General features: G+C 42.1%; 1 protein-coding gene across 1 annotated transcript in view; it reads left to right on the forward strand.

Annotated features, from left to right (window-relative positions):
* Positions 1-17,362, forward strand: part of LOC129825793 (Golgi phosphoprotein 3-like) — a 53,062-nt gene that overhangs the window by 19,484 nt on the left and 16,216 nt on the right. Inside the window, exon 2 of the mRNA XM_055885935.1 lies at positions 12,177-12,331. Within this exon, the coding sequence (XP_055741910.1) occupies positions 12,177-12,331 (155 nt within the window). The remainder of the gene's footprint in view (positions 1-12,176; positions 12,332-17,362) is intronic.

The following is a 17,362-nucleotide window of genomic DNA, read 5'->3' on the forward strand; positions in this document are numbered from 1 at the left end:
TGCCTTCTAAATATTCATCCGTTCAGTCCCCCATTCTGGGGCGGTAGCCATGAAGTATTTATTTACTAAATATTCACCCACAGACTATTCTGCTGTAAATATCCCACCCAATCAGACCTCCTTAAAAATGTTCCTTTTTTAAAGAGCGGTATCGTGAATTCCTAATTACTTATTTATTCAGTTCTCTGTTATCTTTAGAGCCGTTATTCATAAGTAACCTGTCCAAGCATTCCTTCTACTAATTTTATTGAAGAGGTATCACAGGATTTTCTACCTATTATTAATCTACTGATTTATGCTTTTAACCGTATAAACTGCCAGTTGTAGCCCTGCGCCTGAGCCCAGCCGCTCAACTAGAGAGTACAAACAGTCGCGCTGATCAGCCCACACAAGGCTGCTCAAAATGAATGGTCCAACGAGAGGGGCAGTCCGAATCACACACACTCGACACGAGTCGCCCGCTCAGGTTGACTGAGGTGTGTTTACGCACATCCCAAAACAGATCCTGATACGGTCGAACCCGGCCAAGCAGAATCAGACGGAACAACTCCCCCAATCAAACCAGACACATGAGCCCGTCTCGAGCAGTCCAACCAGAACAAATGCCCGCTCCCCCCAGCCAAACACCCAACACAAGCGAAGTTCACAGTTCCAGTTCACTCAATCTCTAGACATGCGCATTCATACAAAACCTAAATTCACACATGCATGCACATTTATTTGAATTCAAAAGCTCTTTCGTTTTTATCGTTTTTAGGAAATTTGAGAGAGAGACCTACATGACATTCCTCGCGCTGAGACAGGACCTCTGAAGCAATCTACACAAACATTTCAACTATTGTAAGAACTTGCTTACCTTATTATAGTTGGGCGGCCACCCTTGTTTGTCAGACTGTCCAAAGAACCCGTCATCAGCCAAGAACGTCCCCGTCCCTGTCACTCCTGGCCAAGCTCGCCAAGTTCTGTCGTGGAAAATCACTTCAAATATAACTCTTACAAGAACTTTTGTGAACTCAAATAAATGTTTTTATTACAATTGTATTGCAATCTGGAATGTCCGCGGAACACACACCTTCCCAGAGCACTGGTTCGCTATTTATACCCATCCACACACATGAGATCATTACATACATTAATTAAATTACTTCTCCTATGGTCATCTGCCACCATTATCCTTCATTTCAGGCTTCCTGCTTGTCTACGCCCAATAACGCCTGTATCCGCTCTTGATTAGATTATAATGGGGGCAGGACCCCCTTGTCCCCTAAATTTAATATATGTCTATCTTGCCCTAAGCACTTATGACCTTTACCCTAAGCACTTATGGCTGTTCCTGTCAATTTTATCTTCATAATGGTGTCCTGCTTTTTCCATACATACACGTTACAGCACGTATGACTTTGGCCATCTGCTAATCTTTGGTTTCCTGTATTTTACCAGAATGGCAAATGCATTCACGTGTTCCCTTCTCCTTCTCCTCCTTACTCAATAGTGTGATATGTTTTTTTATATGTCTAAGCATTTACTCCTACAAACCTATACCCTAGCTGGATTCTGACTGTATATAACCTATACCCTAGTTGGATTCTGACTGTATGTAACCTATACCCTAGTTGGATTCTGACTGTATATAACCTATACCCTAGCTGGATTCTGACTGTATATAACCTATACCCTAGTTGGATTCTGACTGTATATAACCTATACCCTAATTGGATTCTGACTGTATATAACCTATACCCTAGTTGGATTCTGACTGTATGTAACCCATACCCTAGTTGGATTCTGACTGTATATAACCTATACCCTAGTTGGATTCTGACTGTATATAACCTATACCCTAGCTGGATTCTGACTGTATATAACCTATACCCTAGCTGGATTCTGACTGTATATAACCTATACCCTAGCTGGATTCTGACTGTATATAACCTATACCCTAGTTGGATTCTGACTGTATGTAACCTATACCCTAGTTGGATTCTGACTGTATATAACCTATACCCTAGCTGGATTCTGACTGTATATAACCTATACCCTAGCTGGATTCTGACTGTATATAACCTATACCCTAGTTGGATTCTGACTGTATATAACCTATACCCTAATTGGATTCTGACTATATAACCTATACCCTAGTTGGATTCTGACTATGTAACCTATACCCTAGTTGGATTCTGACTGTATATAACCTATACCCTAGTTGGATTCTGACTGTATATAACCTATACCCTAGTTGGATTCTGATTCTGACTGTATGTAACCTATACCCTAGTTGGATTCTGATTCTGACTGTATGTAGCCTATACCCTAGTTGGATTCTGATTCTGACTGTATGTAGCCTATACCCTAGTTGGATTCTGACTGTATATAGCCTATACCCTAGTTGGATTCTGATTCTGACTGTATATAACCTATACCCTAGCTGGATTCTGACTGTATGTAGCCTATACCCTAGTTGGATTCTGATTCTGACTGTATATAACCTATACCCTAGCTGGATTCTGACTGTATGTAGCCTATACCCTAGTTGGATTCTGACTGTATGTAACCTATACCCTAGTTGGATTCTGATTCTGACTGTATATAACCTATACCCTAGCTGGATTCTGACTGTATGTAACCTATACCCTAGTTGGATTCTGATTCTGACTGTATATAACCTATACCCTAGTTGGATTCTGTTTCTGACTGTATGTAGCCTCTACCCTAGTTGGATTCTGACTGTATATAACCTATACCCTAGTTGGATTCTGATTCTGACTGTATATAACCTATACCCTAGTTGGATTCTGTTTCTGACTGTATGTAGCCTCTACCCTAGTTGGATTCTGACTGTATATAACCTATACCCTAGTTGGATTCTGATTCTGACTGTATGTAGCCTATACCCTAGTTGGATTCTGACTGTATGTAGCCTATACCCTAGTTGGATTCTGATCCTGACTGTATGTAGCCTCTACCCTAGTTGGATTCTGACTGTATATAACCTATACCCTAGTTGGATTCTGATTCTGACTGTATGTAACCTATACCCTAGTTGGATTCTGACTGTATGTAGCCTCTACCCTAGTTGGATTCTGACTGTATATAACCTATACCCTAGTTGGATTCTGACTGTATGTAGCCTATACCCTAGTTGTATTCTGATTCTGACTGTATGTAGCCTCTACCCTAGTTGGATTCTGACTGTATGTAACCTATACCCTAGTTGGATTCTGATTCTGACTGTATATAACCTTTACCCTAGTTGGATTCTGACTGTATGTAACCTATACCCTAGTTGGATTCTGATTCTGACTGTATGTAACCTATACCCTAGCTGGATTCTGATTCTGACTGTATGTAACCTATACCCTAGCTGGATTCTGACTGTATGTAACCTATACCCTAGTTGGATTCTGACTGTATATAACCTATACCCTAGTTGGATTCTGACTGTATGTAGCCTATACCCTAGTTGGATTCTGACTGTATGTAACCTATACCCTAGTTGGATTCTGACTGTATATAACCTATACCCTAGCTGGATTCTGACTGTATATAACCTATACCCTAGTTGGATTCTGACTGTATGTAGCCTCTACCCTAGTTGGATTCTGATTCTGACTGTATATAACCTATACCCTAGTTGGATTCTGATTCTGACTGTATATAACCTATACCCTAGTTGGATTCTGATTCTGACTGTATATAACCTATACCCTAGTTGGATTCTGACTGTATGTAGCCTATACCCTAGTTGGATTCTGATTCTGACTGTATGTAGCCTCTACCCTAGTTGGATTCTGACTGTATGTAGCCTCTACCCTAGTTGGATTCTGATTCTGACTGTATGTAACCTATACCCTAGTTGGATTCTGATTCTGACTGTATGTAACCTATTCCCTAGTTGGATTCTGATTCTGACTGTATGTAGCCTATACCCTAGTTGGATTCTGACTGTATGTAACCTATACCCTAGTTGGATTCTGACTGTATATAACCTATACCCTAGTTGGATTCTGATCCTGACTGTATATAACCTATACCCTAGTTGGATTCTGATCCTGACTGTATATAACCTATACCCTAGTTGGATTCTGATCCTGACTGTATATAACCTATACCCTAGTTGGATTCTGATCCTGACTGTATATAACCTATACCCTAGCTGAATTCTGACTGTATGTAGCCTATACCCTAGTTGGATTCTGATTCTGACTGTATGCAGCCTATACCCTAGTTGGATTCTGACTGTATATAACCTATACCCTAGTTGGATTCTGATTCTGACTGTATGTAGCCTATACCCTAGTTGGATTCTGATTCTGACTGTATGTAGCCTATACCCTAGTTGGATTCTGATTCTGACTGTATATAACCTATACCCTAGCTGGATTCTGACTGTATATAACCTATACCCTAGTTGGATTCTGACTGTATGTAGCCTATACCCTAGTTGGATTCTGATTCTGACTGTATGTAACCTATACCCTAGTTGGATTCTGACTGTATGTAGCCTATACCCTAGTTGGATTCTGACTGTATATAACCTATACCCTAATTGGATTCTGACTGTATATAACCTATACCCTAGTTGGATTCTGACTATGTAACCTATACCCTAGTTGGATTCTGACTGTATATAACCTATACCCTAGTTGGATTCTGACTGTATATAACCTATACCCTAGTTGGATTCTGATTCTGACTGTATGTAACCTATACCCTAGTTGGATTCTGATTCTGACTGTATGTAGCCTATACCCTAGTTGGATTCTGATTCTGACTGTATGTAGCCTATACCCTAGTTGGATTCTGACTGTATATAGCCTATACCCTAGTTGGATTCTGATTCTGACTGTATATAACCTATACCCTAGCTGGATTCTGACTGTATGTAGCCTATACCCTAGTTGGATTCTGATTCTGACTGTATATAACCTATACCCTAGCTGGATTCTGACTGTATATAACCTATACCCTAGCTGGATTCTGACTGTATGTAGCCTATACCCTAGTTGGATTCTGATTCTGACTGTATATAACCTATACCCTAGCTGGATTCTGACTGTATGTAGCCTATACCCTAGTTGGATTCTGACTGTATGTAACCTATACCCTAGTTGGATTCTGATTCTGACTGTATATAACCTATACCCTAGCTGGATTCTGACTGTATGTAACCTATACCCTAGTTGGATTTTGATTCTGACTGTATGTAACCTATACCCTAGTTGGATTCTGATTCTGACTGTATGTAGCCTATACCCTAGTTGGATTCTGATTCTGACTGTATGTAGCCTATACCCTAGTTGGATTCTGACTGTATATAGCCTATACCCTAGTTGGATTCTGATTCTGACTGTATATAACCTATACCCTAGCTGGATTCTGACTGTATGTAGCCTATACCCTAGTTGGATTCTGATTCTGACTGTATATAACCTATACCCTAGCTGGATTCTGACTGTATGTAGCCTATACCCTAGTTGGATTCTGACTGTATGTAACCTATACCCTAGTTGGATTCTGATTCTGACTGTATATAACCTATACCCTAGCTGGATTCTGACTGTATGTAACCTATACCCTAGTTGGATTCTGATTCTGACTGTATATAACCTATACCCTAGTTGGATTCTGTTTCTGACTGTATGTAGCCTCTACCCTAGTTGGATTCTGACTGTATATAACCTATACCCTAGTTGGATTCTGATTCTGACTGTATATAACCTATACCCTAGTTGGATTCTGTTTCTGACTGTATGTAGCCTCTACCCTAGTTGGATTCTGACTGTATATAACCTATACCCTAGTTGGATTCTGATTCTGACTGTATGTAGCCTATACCCTAGTTGGATTCTGACTGTATGTAGCCTATACCCTAGTTGGATTCTGATCCTGACTGTATGTAGCCTCTACCCTAGTTGGATTCTGACTGTATATAACCTATACCCTAGTTGGATTCTGATTCTGACTGTATGTAACCTATACCCTAGTTGGATTCTGACTGTATGTAGCCTCTACCCTAGTTGGATTCTGACTGTATATAACCTATACCCTAGTTGGATTCTGACTGTATATAACCTATACCCTAGTTGGATTCTGACTGTATGTAGCCTATACCCTAGTTGTATTCTGATTCTGACTGTATGTAGCCTCTACCCTAGTTGGATTCTGACTGTATGTAACCTATACCCTAGTTGGATTCTGATTCTGACTGTATATAACCTATACCCTAGTTGGATTCTGACTGTATGTAACCTATACCCTAGTTGGATTCTGATTCTGACTGTATGTAGCCTATACCCTAGTTGGATTCTGACTGTATGTAACTTATACCCTAGTTGGATTCTGATTCTGACTGTATGTAACCTATACCCTAGCTGGATTCTGATTCTGACTGTATGTAACCTATACCCTAGCTGGATTCTGACTGTATGTAACCTATACCCTAGTTGGATTCTGACTGTATATAACCTATACCCTAGTTGGATTCTGACTGTATGTAGCCTATACCCTAGTTGGATTCTGACTGTATGTAACCTATACCCTAGTTGGATTCTGACTGTATATAACCTATACCCTAGCTGGATTCTGACTGTATATAACCTATACCCTAGTTGGATTCTGACTGTATGTAGCCTCTACCCTAGTTGGATTCTGATTCTGACTGTATATAACCTATACCCTAGTTGGATTCTGATTCTGACTGTATATAACCTATACCCTAGTTGGATTCTGACTGTATGTAGCCTATACCCTAGTTGGATTCTGATTCTGACTGTATGTAGCCTCTACCCTAGTTGGATTCTGACTGTATGTTGCCTCTACCCTAGTTGGATTCTGATTCTGACTGTATGTAACCTATACCCTAGTTGGATTCTGATTCTGACTGTATGTAACCTATACCCTAGTTGGATTCTGATTCTGACTGTATGTAGCCTATACCCTAGTTGGATTCTGACTGTATGTAACCTATACCCTAGTTGGATTCTGACTGTATATAACCTATACCCTAGTTGGATTCTGATCCTGACTGTATATAACCTATACCCTAGTTGGATTCTGATCCTGACTGTATATAACCTATACCCTAGTTGGATTCTGATCCTGACTGTATATAACCTATACCCTAGTTGGATTCTGATCCTGACTGTATATAACCTATACCCTAGCTGAATTCTGACTGTATGTAGCCTATACCCTAGTTGGATTCTGATTCTGACTGTATGCAGCCTATACCCTAGTTGGATTCTGACTGTATATAACCTATACCCTAGTTGGATTCTGATTCTGACTGTATGTAGCCTATACCCTAGTTGGATTCTGATTCTGACTGTATGTAGTCTATACCCTAGTTGGATTCTGACTGTATATAACCTATACCCTAGTTGGATTCTGACTGTATGTAGCCTATACCCTAGTTGGATTCTGACTGTATGTAACCTATACCCTAGTTGGATTCTGACTGTATATAACCTATACCCTAGCTGGATTCTGACTGTATATAACCTATACCCTAGTTGGATTCTGACTGTATGTAGCCTCTACCCTAGTTGGATTCTGATTCTGACTGTATATAACCTATACCCTAGTTGGATTCTGACTGTATGTAGCCTATACCCTAGTTGGATTCTGATTCTGACTGTATGTAGCCTCTACCCTAGTTGGATTCTGACTGTATGTAGCCTCTACCCTAGTTGGATTCTGATTCTGACTGTATGTAACCTATACCCTAGTTGGATTCTGATTCTGACTGTATGTAACCTATACCCTAGTTGGATTCTGATTCTGACTGTATGTAGCCTATACCCTAGTTGGATTCTGACTGTATGTAACCTATACCCTAGTTGGATTCTGACTGTATATAACCTATACCCTAGTTGGATTCTGATCCTGACTGTATATAACCTATACCCTAGTTGGATTCTGATCCTGACTGTATATAACCTATACCCTAGTTGGATTCTGATCCTGACTGTATATAACCTATACCCTAGCTGAATTCTGACTGTATGTAGCCTATACCCTAGTTGGATTCTGATTCTGACTGTATGCAGCCTATACCCTAGTTGGATTCTGACTGTATATAACCTATACCCTAGTTGGATTCTGATTCTGACTGTATGTAGCCTATACCCTAGTTGGATTCTGATTCTGACTGTATGTAGCCTATACCCTAGTTGGATTCTGATTCTGACTGTATATAACCTATACCCTAGCTGGATTCTGACTGTATATAACCTATACCCTAGTTGGATTCTGACTGTATGTAGCCTATACCCTAGTTGGATTCTGATTCTGACTGTATGTAACCTATACCCTAGTTGGATTCTGACTGTATGTAGCCTATACCCTAGTTGGATTCTGACTGTATGTAACCTATACCCTAGTTGGATTCTGATCCTGACTGTATATAACCTATACCCTAGTTGGATTCTGACTGTATGTAACCTATACCCTAGTTGGATTCTGATTCTGACTGTATGTAGCCTATACCCTAGTTGGATTCTGACTGTATGTAACCTCTACCCTAGTTGGATTCTGACTGTATATAACCTATAACCTAGTTGGATTCTGACTGTATGTAGCCTCTACCCTAGTTGGATTCTGATTCTGACTGTATATAACCTATACCCTAGTTGGATTCTGACTGTATATAACCTATACCCTAGTTGGATTCTGACTGTATGTAACCTATACCCTAGTTGGATTCTGACTGTATGTAACCTATACCCTAGTTGGATTCTGACTGTATGTAGCCTCTACCCTAGTTGGATTCTGATTCTGACTGTATGTAACCTATACCCTAGTTGGATTCTGTTTCTGACTGTATATAACCTATACCCTAGTTGGATTCTGATTCTGACTGTATATAACCTATACCCTAGTTGGATTCTGATCCTGACTGTTTATAACCTATACCCTAGTTGGATTCTGATCCTGACTGTATATAACCTATACCCTAGTTGGATTCTGATCCTGACTGTATATAACCTATACCCTAGTTGGATTCTGATTCTGACTGTATGTAGCCTATACCCTAGTTGGATTCTGATTCTGACTGTATGTAACCTATACCCTAGTTGGATTCTGACTGTATGTAACCTATACCCTAGTTGGATTCTGACTGTATGTAGCCTATACCCTAGTTGGATTCTGATTCTGACTGTATGTAGCCTATACCCTAGTTGGATTCTGATTCTGACTGTATGTAACCTATACCCTAGTTGGATTCTGACTGTATGTAACCTATACCCTAGTTGGATTCTGACTGTATGTAGCCTATACCCTAGTTGGATTCTGATTCTGACTGTATGTAGCCTATACCCTAGTTGGATTCTGATTCTGACTGTATGCAGCCTATACCCTAGTTGGATTCTGACTGTATGTAACCTATACCCTAGTTGGATTCTGATTCTGACTGTATATAACCTATACCCTAGTTGCATTCTGACTGTATGTAACCTATACCCTAGTTGGATTCTGATTCTGACTGTATGCAGCCTATACCCTAGTTGGATTCTGACTGTATGTAACCTATACCCTAGTTGGATTCTGATTCTGACTGTATGCAGCCTCTACCCTAGTTGGATTCTGACTGTATATAACCTATACCCTAGTTGGATTCTGACTGTATATAACCTATACCCTAGTTGGATTCTGACTGTATGTAGCCTATACCCTAGTTGGATTCTGATTCTGACTGTATGTAACCTATACCCTAGTTGGATTCTGACTGTATGTAACCTATACCCTAGTTGGATTCTGATTCTGACTGTATGTAGCCTATACCCTAGTTGGATTCTGATTCTGACTGTATGTAACCTATACCCTAGTTGGATTCTGATTCTGACTGTATGTAACCTATACCCTAGTTGGATTCTGATTCTGACTGTATGTAGCCTATACCCTAGTTGGATTCTGATTCTGACTGTATGTAACCTATACCCTAGTTGGATTCTGACTGTATGTAACCTATACCCTAGTTGGATTCTGACTGTATGTAGCCTATACCCTAGTTGGATTCTGACTGTATGTAACCTATACCCTAGTTGGATTCTGACTGTATATAACCTATACCCTAGCTGAATTCTGACTGTATGTAGCCTATACCCTAGTTGGATTCTGACTGTATGTAACCTATACCCTAGTTGGATTCTGACTGTATGTAACCTATACCCTAGCTGAATTCTGACTGTATGTAGCCTATACCCTAGTTGGATTCTGACTGTATGTAACCTATACCCTAGTTGGATTCTGTTTCTGACTGTATATAACCTATACCCTAGTTGGATTCTGACTGTATGTAACCTATACCCTAGTTGGATTCTGACTGTATGTAACCTATACCCTAGCTGGATTCTGACTGTATGTAACCTATACCCTAGTTGGATTCTGATTGTATGTAGCCTATACCCTAGTTGGATTCTGACTGTATGTAACCTATACCCTAGTTGGATTCTGATCCTGACTGTATGTAACCTATACCCTAGTTGGATTCTGACTGTATGTAGCCTATACCCTAGTTGGATTCTGATTCTGACTGTATGTAACCTATACCCTAGTTGGATTCTGATTCTGACTGTATGTAACCTATACCCTAGCTGGATTCTGACTGTATGTAACCTATACCCTAGTTGGATTCTGATTCTGACTGTATATAACCTATACCCTAGTTGGATTCTGATTCTGACTGTATGTAGCCTCTACCCTAGTTGGATTCAGACTGTATGTAACCTATACCCTAGTTGGATTCTGATTCTGACTGTATGTAGCCTCTACCCTAGTTGGATTCTGACTGTATGTAACCTATACCCTAGTTGGATTCTGATTCTGACTGTATGTAACCTATACCCTAGTTGGATTCTGATTCTGACTGTATGTAGCCTATACCCTAGTTGGATTCTGATTCTGACTGTATATAGCCTATACCCTAGTTGGATTCTGACTGTATATAACCTATACCCTAGTTGGATTCTGACTGTATGTAACCTATACCCTAGTTGGATTCTGATTCTGACTGTATATAACCTATACCCTAGTTGGATTCTGATCCTGACTGTATATAACCTATACCCTAGTTGGATTCTGACTGTATGTAACCTATACCCTAGTTGGATTCTGATCCTGACTGTATGTAACCTATACCCTAGTTGGATTCTGACTGTATGTAACCTATACCCTAGTTGGATTCTGATTCTGACTGTATATAACCTATACCCTAGTTGGACTCTGATTCTGACTGTATATAACCTATACCCTAGTTGGATTCTGTTTCTGACTGTATATAACCTATACCCTAGTTGGATTCTGTTTCTGACTGTATATAACCTATACCCTAGTTGGATTCTGATCCTGACTGTATATAACCTATACCCTAGTTGGATTCTGACTGTATGTAACCTATACCCTAGTTGGATTCTGATCCTGACTGTATGTAACCTATACCCTAGTTGGATTCTGACTGTATGTAACCTATACCCTAGTTGGATTCTGATTCTGACTGTATATAACCTATACCATAGTTGGACTCTGATTCTGACTGTATATAACCTATACCCTAGTTGGATTCTGTTTCTGACTGTATATAACCTATACCCTAGTTGGATTCTGTTTCTGACTGTATATAACCTATACCCTAGTTGGATTCTGATTCTGACTGTATATAACCTATACCCTAGTTGGATTCTGATCCTGACTGTATATAACCTATACCCTAGTTGGATTCTGTTTCTGACTGTATGTAGCCTCTACCCTAGTTGGATTCTGACTGTATGTAACCTATACCCTAGTTGGATTCTGACTGTATATAACCTATACCCTAGTTGGATTCTGACTGTATATAACCTATACCCTAGTTGGATTCTGACTGTATGTAACCTATACCCTAGTTGGATTCTGACTGTATATAACCTATACCCTAGTTGGATTCTGTTTCTGACTGTATATAACCTATACCCTAGTTGGATTCTGATTCTGACTGTATATAACCTATACCCTAGTTGGATTCTGATCCTGACTGTATATAACCTATACCCTAGTTGGATTCTGATTCTGACTGTATGCAGCCTCTACCCTAGTTGGATTCTGACTGTATATAACCTATACCCTAGTTGGATTCTGATTCTGACTGTATATAACCTATACCCTAGTTGGATTCTGACTGTATATAACCTATACCCTAGTTGGATTCTGATTCTGACTGTGTGGTTCTATTGTCTCCAGGTGATCTGTAAGTCAGATGCTCCGACAGGGGACGTGCTATTGGACGAGGCTCTCAAACACGTGAAGGAGACACAGCCCCCAGAGACGGTGCAGAGCTGGATTGAGCTGCTCAGCGGTGAGTGTGTTAGAGGTTTACTACTAACAGAGTGGTCTCAGCCTCCAAACAGAGGTTTACTACTAACAGAGTGGTCTCAGCCTCCAAACAGAGGTTTACTACTAACAGAGGGGTCTCAGCCTCCAAACAGAGGTTTACTACTAACAGAGGTTTACTACTAACAGAGTGGTCTCAGCCTCCAAACAGAGGTTTACTACTAACAGAGTGGTCTCAGCCTCCAAACAGGTTTACTACTAACAGAGTGGTCTCAGCCTCCAAACAGAGGTTTACTACTAACAGAGTGGTCTCAGCCTCCAAACAGAGGTTTACTACTAACAGAGGGGTCTCAGCCTCCAAACAGAGGTTTACTACTAACAGAGGGGTCTCAGCCCCCAAACAGAGGTTTACTACTAACACAGTGGTCTCAGCCACCAAACAGAGGTTTACTACTAACAGAGTGGTCTCAGCCCCCAAACAGAGGTTTACTACTAACAGAGTGGTCTCAGCCACCAAACAGAGGTTTACTACTAACACAGTGGTCTCAGCCACCAAACAGAGGTTTACTACTAACAGAGTGGTCTCAGCCAGGCCAGCCCCCAAACAGAGGTTTACTACTAACAGAGGTTTACTACTAACAGAGGGGTCTCAGCCAGGCCAGCCACCAAACAGAGGTTTACTACTAACACAGTGGTCTCAGCCACCAAACAGAGGTTTACTACTAACAGAGGTTTACTACTAACAGAGTGGTCTCAGCCAGGCCAGCCACCAAACAGAGGTTTACTACTAACACAGTGGTCTCAGCCCCCCAACAGGTTTACTACTAACAGAGTGGTCTCAGCCCCCAAACAGAGGTTTACTACTAACAGAGTGGTCTCAGCCTCCAAACAGAGGTTTACTACTAACAGAGTGGTCTCAGCCACCAAACAGAGGTTTACTACTAACAGAGTGGTCTCAGCCCCCAAACAGAGGTTTACTACTAACACAGTGGTCTCAGCCACCAAACAGAGGTTTACTACTAACAGAGTGGTCTCAGCCTCCAAACAGAGGTTTACTACTAACAGAGTGGTCTCAGCCACCAAACAGAGGTTTACTACTAACAGAGGTTTACTACTAACAGAGGTTTACTACTAACAGAGTGGTCTCAGCCTCCAAACAGAGGTTTACTACTAACAGAGGGGTCTCAGCCTCCAAACAGAGGTTTACTACTAACAGAGTGGTCTCAGCCCCCAAACAGAGGTTTACTACTAACAGAGTGGTCTCAGCCCCCAAACAGAGGTTTACTACTAACAGAGGTTTACTACTAACAGAGTGGCCTCAGCCTCCAAACAGAGGTTTACTACTAACAGAGTGGTCTCAGCCTCCAAACAGGTTTACTACTAACAGAGTGGTCTCAGCCTCCAAACAGAGGTTTACTACTAACAGAGGGGTCTCAGCCTCCAAACAGAGGTTTACTACTAACAGAGGGGTCTCAGCCCCCAAACAGAGGTTTACTACTAACAGAGTGGTCGCAGCCCCCAAACAGAGGTTTACTACTAACAGAGTGGTCTCAGCCACCAAACAGAGGTTTACTACTAACACAGTGGTCTCAGCCCCCAAACAGAGGTTTACTACTAACAGAGTGGTCTCAGCCAGGCCAGCCCCCAAACAGAGGTTTACTACTAACAGAGTGGTCTCAGCCACCAAACAGAGGTTTACTACTAACAGAGGGGTCTCAGCCACCAAACAGAGGTTTACTACTAACACAGTGGTCTCAGCCTCCAAACAGAGGTTTACTACTAACAGAGTGGTCTCAGCCAGGCCAGCCCCCAAACAGAGGTTTACTACTAACAGAGGTTTACTACTAACAGAGGGGTCTCAGCCACCAAACAGAGGTTTACTACTAACAGAGGTTTACTACTAACAGAGGGGTCTCAGCCAGGCCAGCCACCAAACAGAGGTTTACTACTAACACAGTGGTCTCAGCCACCAAACAGAGGTTTACTACTAACAGAGGTTTACTACTAACAGAGTGGTCTCAGCCAGGCCAGCCACCAAACAGAGGTTTACTACTAACACAGTGGTCTCAGCCCCCCAACAGGTTTACTACTAACAGAGTGGTCTCAGCCTCCAAACAGAGGTTTACTACTAACAGAGTGGTCTCAGCCCCCCAACAGGTTTACTACTAACAGAGGTTTACTACTAACAGAGTGGTCTCAGCCCCCCAACAGGTTTACTACTAACAGAGTGGTCTCAGCCTCCAAACAGAGGTTTACTACTAGCAGAGTGGTCTCAGCCACCAAACAGAGGTTTACTACTAACAGAGGTTTACTACTAACAGAGGGGTCTCAGCCAGGCCAGCCACCAAACAGAGGTTTACTACTAACACAGTGGTCTCAGCCTCCAAACATAGGTTTACTACTAACAGAGTGGTCTCAGCCACCAAACAGAGGTTTACTACTAACACAGTGGTCTCAGCCCCAAACAGGTTTACTACTAACAGAGTGGTCTCAGCCTCCAAACAGAGGTTTACTACTAACAGAGGTTTACTACTAACAGAGGTTTACTACTAACAGAGTGGTCTCAGCCAGGCCAGCCACCAAACAGAGGTTTACTACTAACACAGTGGTCTCAGCCTCCAAACATAGGTTTACTACTAACAGAGTGGTCTCAGCCACCAAACAGAGGTTTACTACTAACACAGTGGTCTCAGCCCCAAACAGGTTTACTACTAACACAGTGGTCTCAGCCACCAAACAGAGGTTTACTACTAACACAGTGGTCTCAGCCACTAAACAGAGGTTTACTACTAACAGAGTGGTCTCAGCCACCAAACAGAGGTTTACTACTAACAGAGGTTTACTACTAACAGAGGAGTCTCAGCCCCCAAACAGAGGTTTACTACTAACAGAGGTTTACTACTAACAGAGGTTTACTACTAACAGAGTGGTCTCAGCCATCAAACAGAGGTTTACTACTAACAGAGGTTTACTACTAACAGAGTGGTCTCAGCCCCCAAACAGAGGTTTACTACTAACAGAGTGGTCTCAGCCCCCAAACAGAGGTTTACTACTAACAGAGTGGTCTCAGCCCCCAAACAGAGGTTTACTACTAACAGAGTGGTCTCAGCCCCCAAACAGAGGTTTACTACTAACAGAGTGGTCTCAGCCCCCAAACAGAGGTTTACTACTAACAGAGTGGTCTCAGCCCCCAAACAGAGGTTTACTACTAACAGAGTGGTCTCAGCCCCCAAACAGAGGTTTACTACTAACAGAGGGGTCTCAGCCACCAAACAGAGGTTTACTACTAACAGAGTTGTCTCAGCCCCCAAACAGAGGTTTACTACTAACAGAGTGGTCTCAGCCACCAAACAGAGGTTTACTACTAACAGAGTGGTCTCAGCCCCCAAACAGAGGTTTACTACTAACAGAGTGGTCTCAGCCCCCAAACAGAGGTTTACTACTAACAGAGGGGTCTCAGCCAGGCCAGCCCCCAAACAGAGGTTTACTACTAACAGAGGTTTACTACTAACAGAGTGGTCTCAGCCTCCAAACAGAGGTTTACTACTAACAGAGTGGTCTCAGCCACTAAACAGAGGTTTACTACTAACAGAGTGGTCTCAGCCACCAAACAGAGGTTTACTACTAACAGAGTGGTCTCAGCCCCCAAACAGAGGTTTACTACTAACACAGTGGTCTCAGCCCCCAAACAGAGGTTTACTACTAACAGAGTGGTCCCAGCCAGGCCACCCCCTAAACAGAGGTTTACTACTAACAGAGTGGTCTCAGCCTCCAAACAGAGGTTTACTACTAACAGAGTGGTCTCAGCCTCCAAACAGAGGTTTACTACTAACAGAGTGGTCTCAGCCTCCAAACAGAGGTTTACTACTAACAGAGGGGTCTCAGCCTCCAAACAGAGGTTTACTACTAACAGAGGGGTCTCAGCCTCCAAACAGAGGTTTACTACTAACAGAGTGGTCTCAGCCCCCAAACAGAGGTTTACTACTAACACAGTGGTCTCAGCCACCAAACAGAGGTTTACTACTAACACAGTGGTCTCAGCCACCAAACAGAGGTTTACTACTAACAGAGTGGTCTCAGCCCCCAAACAGAGGTTTACTACTAACAGAGTGGTCTCAGCCCCCAAACAGAGGTTTACTACTAACACAGTGGTCTCAGCCACCAAACAGAGGTTTACTACTAACAGAGTGGTCTCAGCCAGGCCAGCCCCCAAACAGAGGTTTACTACTAACAGAGGTTTACTACTAACAGAGGGGTCTCAGCCAGGCCAGCCACCAAACAGAGGTTTACTACTAACACAGTGGTCTCAGCCACCAAACAGAGGTTTACTACTAACAGAGGTTTACTACTAACAGAGTGGTCTCAGCCTCCAAACAGAGGTTTACTACTAACAGAGTGGTCTCAGCCACTAAACAGAGGTTTACTACTAACAGAGTGGTCTCAGCCACCAAACAGAGGTTTACTACTAACAGAGTGGTCTCAGCCCCCAAACAGAGGTTTACTACTAACACAGTGGTCTCAGCCCCCAAACAGAGGTTTACTACTAACAGAGTGGTCCCAGCCAGGCCACCCCCTAAACAGAGGTTTACTACTAACAGAGTGGTCTCAGCCTCCAAACAGAGGTTTACTACTAACAGAGTGGTCTCAGCCTCCAAACAGAGGTTTACTACTAACAGAGTGGTCTCAGCCTCCAAACAGAGGTTTACTACTAACAGAGGGGTCTCAGCCTCCAAACAGAGGTTTACTACTAACAGAGGGGTCTCAGCCTCCAAACAGAGGTTTACTACTAACAGAGTGGTGTCAGCCCCCAAACAGAGGTTTACTACTAACACAGTGGTCTCAGCCACCAAACAGAGGTTTACTACTAACACAGTGGTCTCAGCCACCAAACAGAGGTTTACTACTAACAGAGTGGTCTCAGCCAGGCCAGCCCCCAAACAGAGGTTTACTACTAACAGAGGTTTACTACTAACAGAGGGGTCTCAGCCAGGCCAGCCACCAAACAGAGGTTTACTACTAACACAGTGGTCTCAGCCACCAAACAGAGGTTTACTAC

Source organism: Salvelinus fontinalis, chromosome 28 (assembly GCF_029448725.1).
Source record: "Salvelinus fontinalis isolate EN_2023a chromosome 28, ASM2944872v1, whole genome shotgun sequence".
Lineage (NCBI taxonomy): Eukaryota > Metazoa > Chordata > Actinopteri > Salmoniformes > Salmonidae > Salvelinus > Salvelinus fontinalis.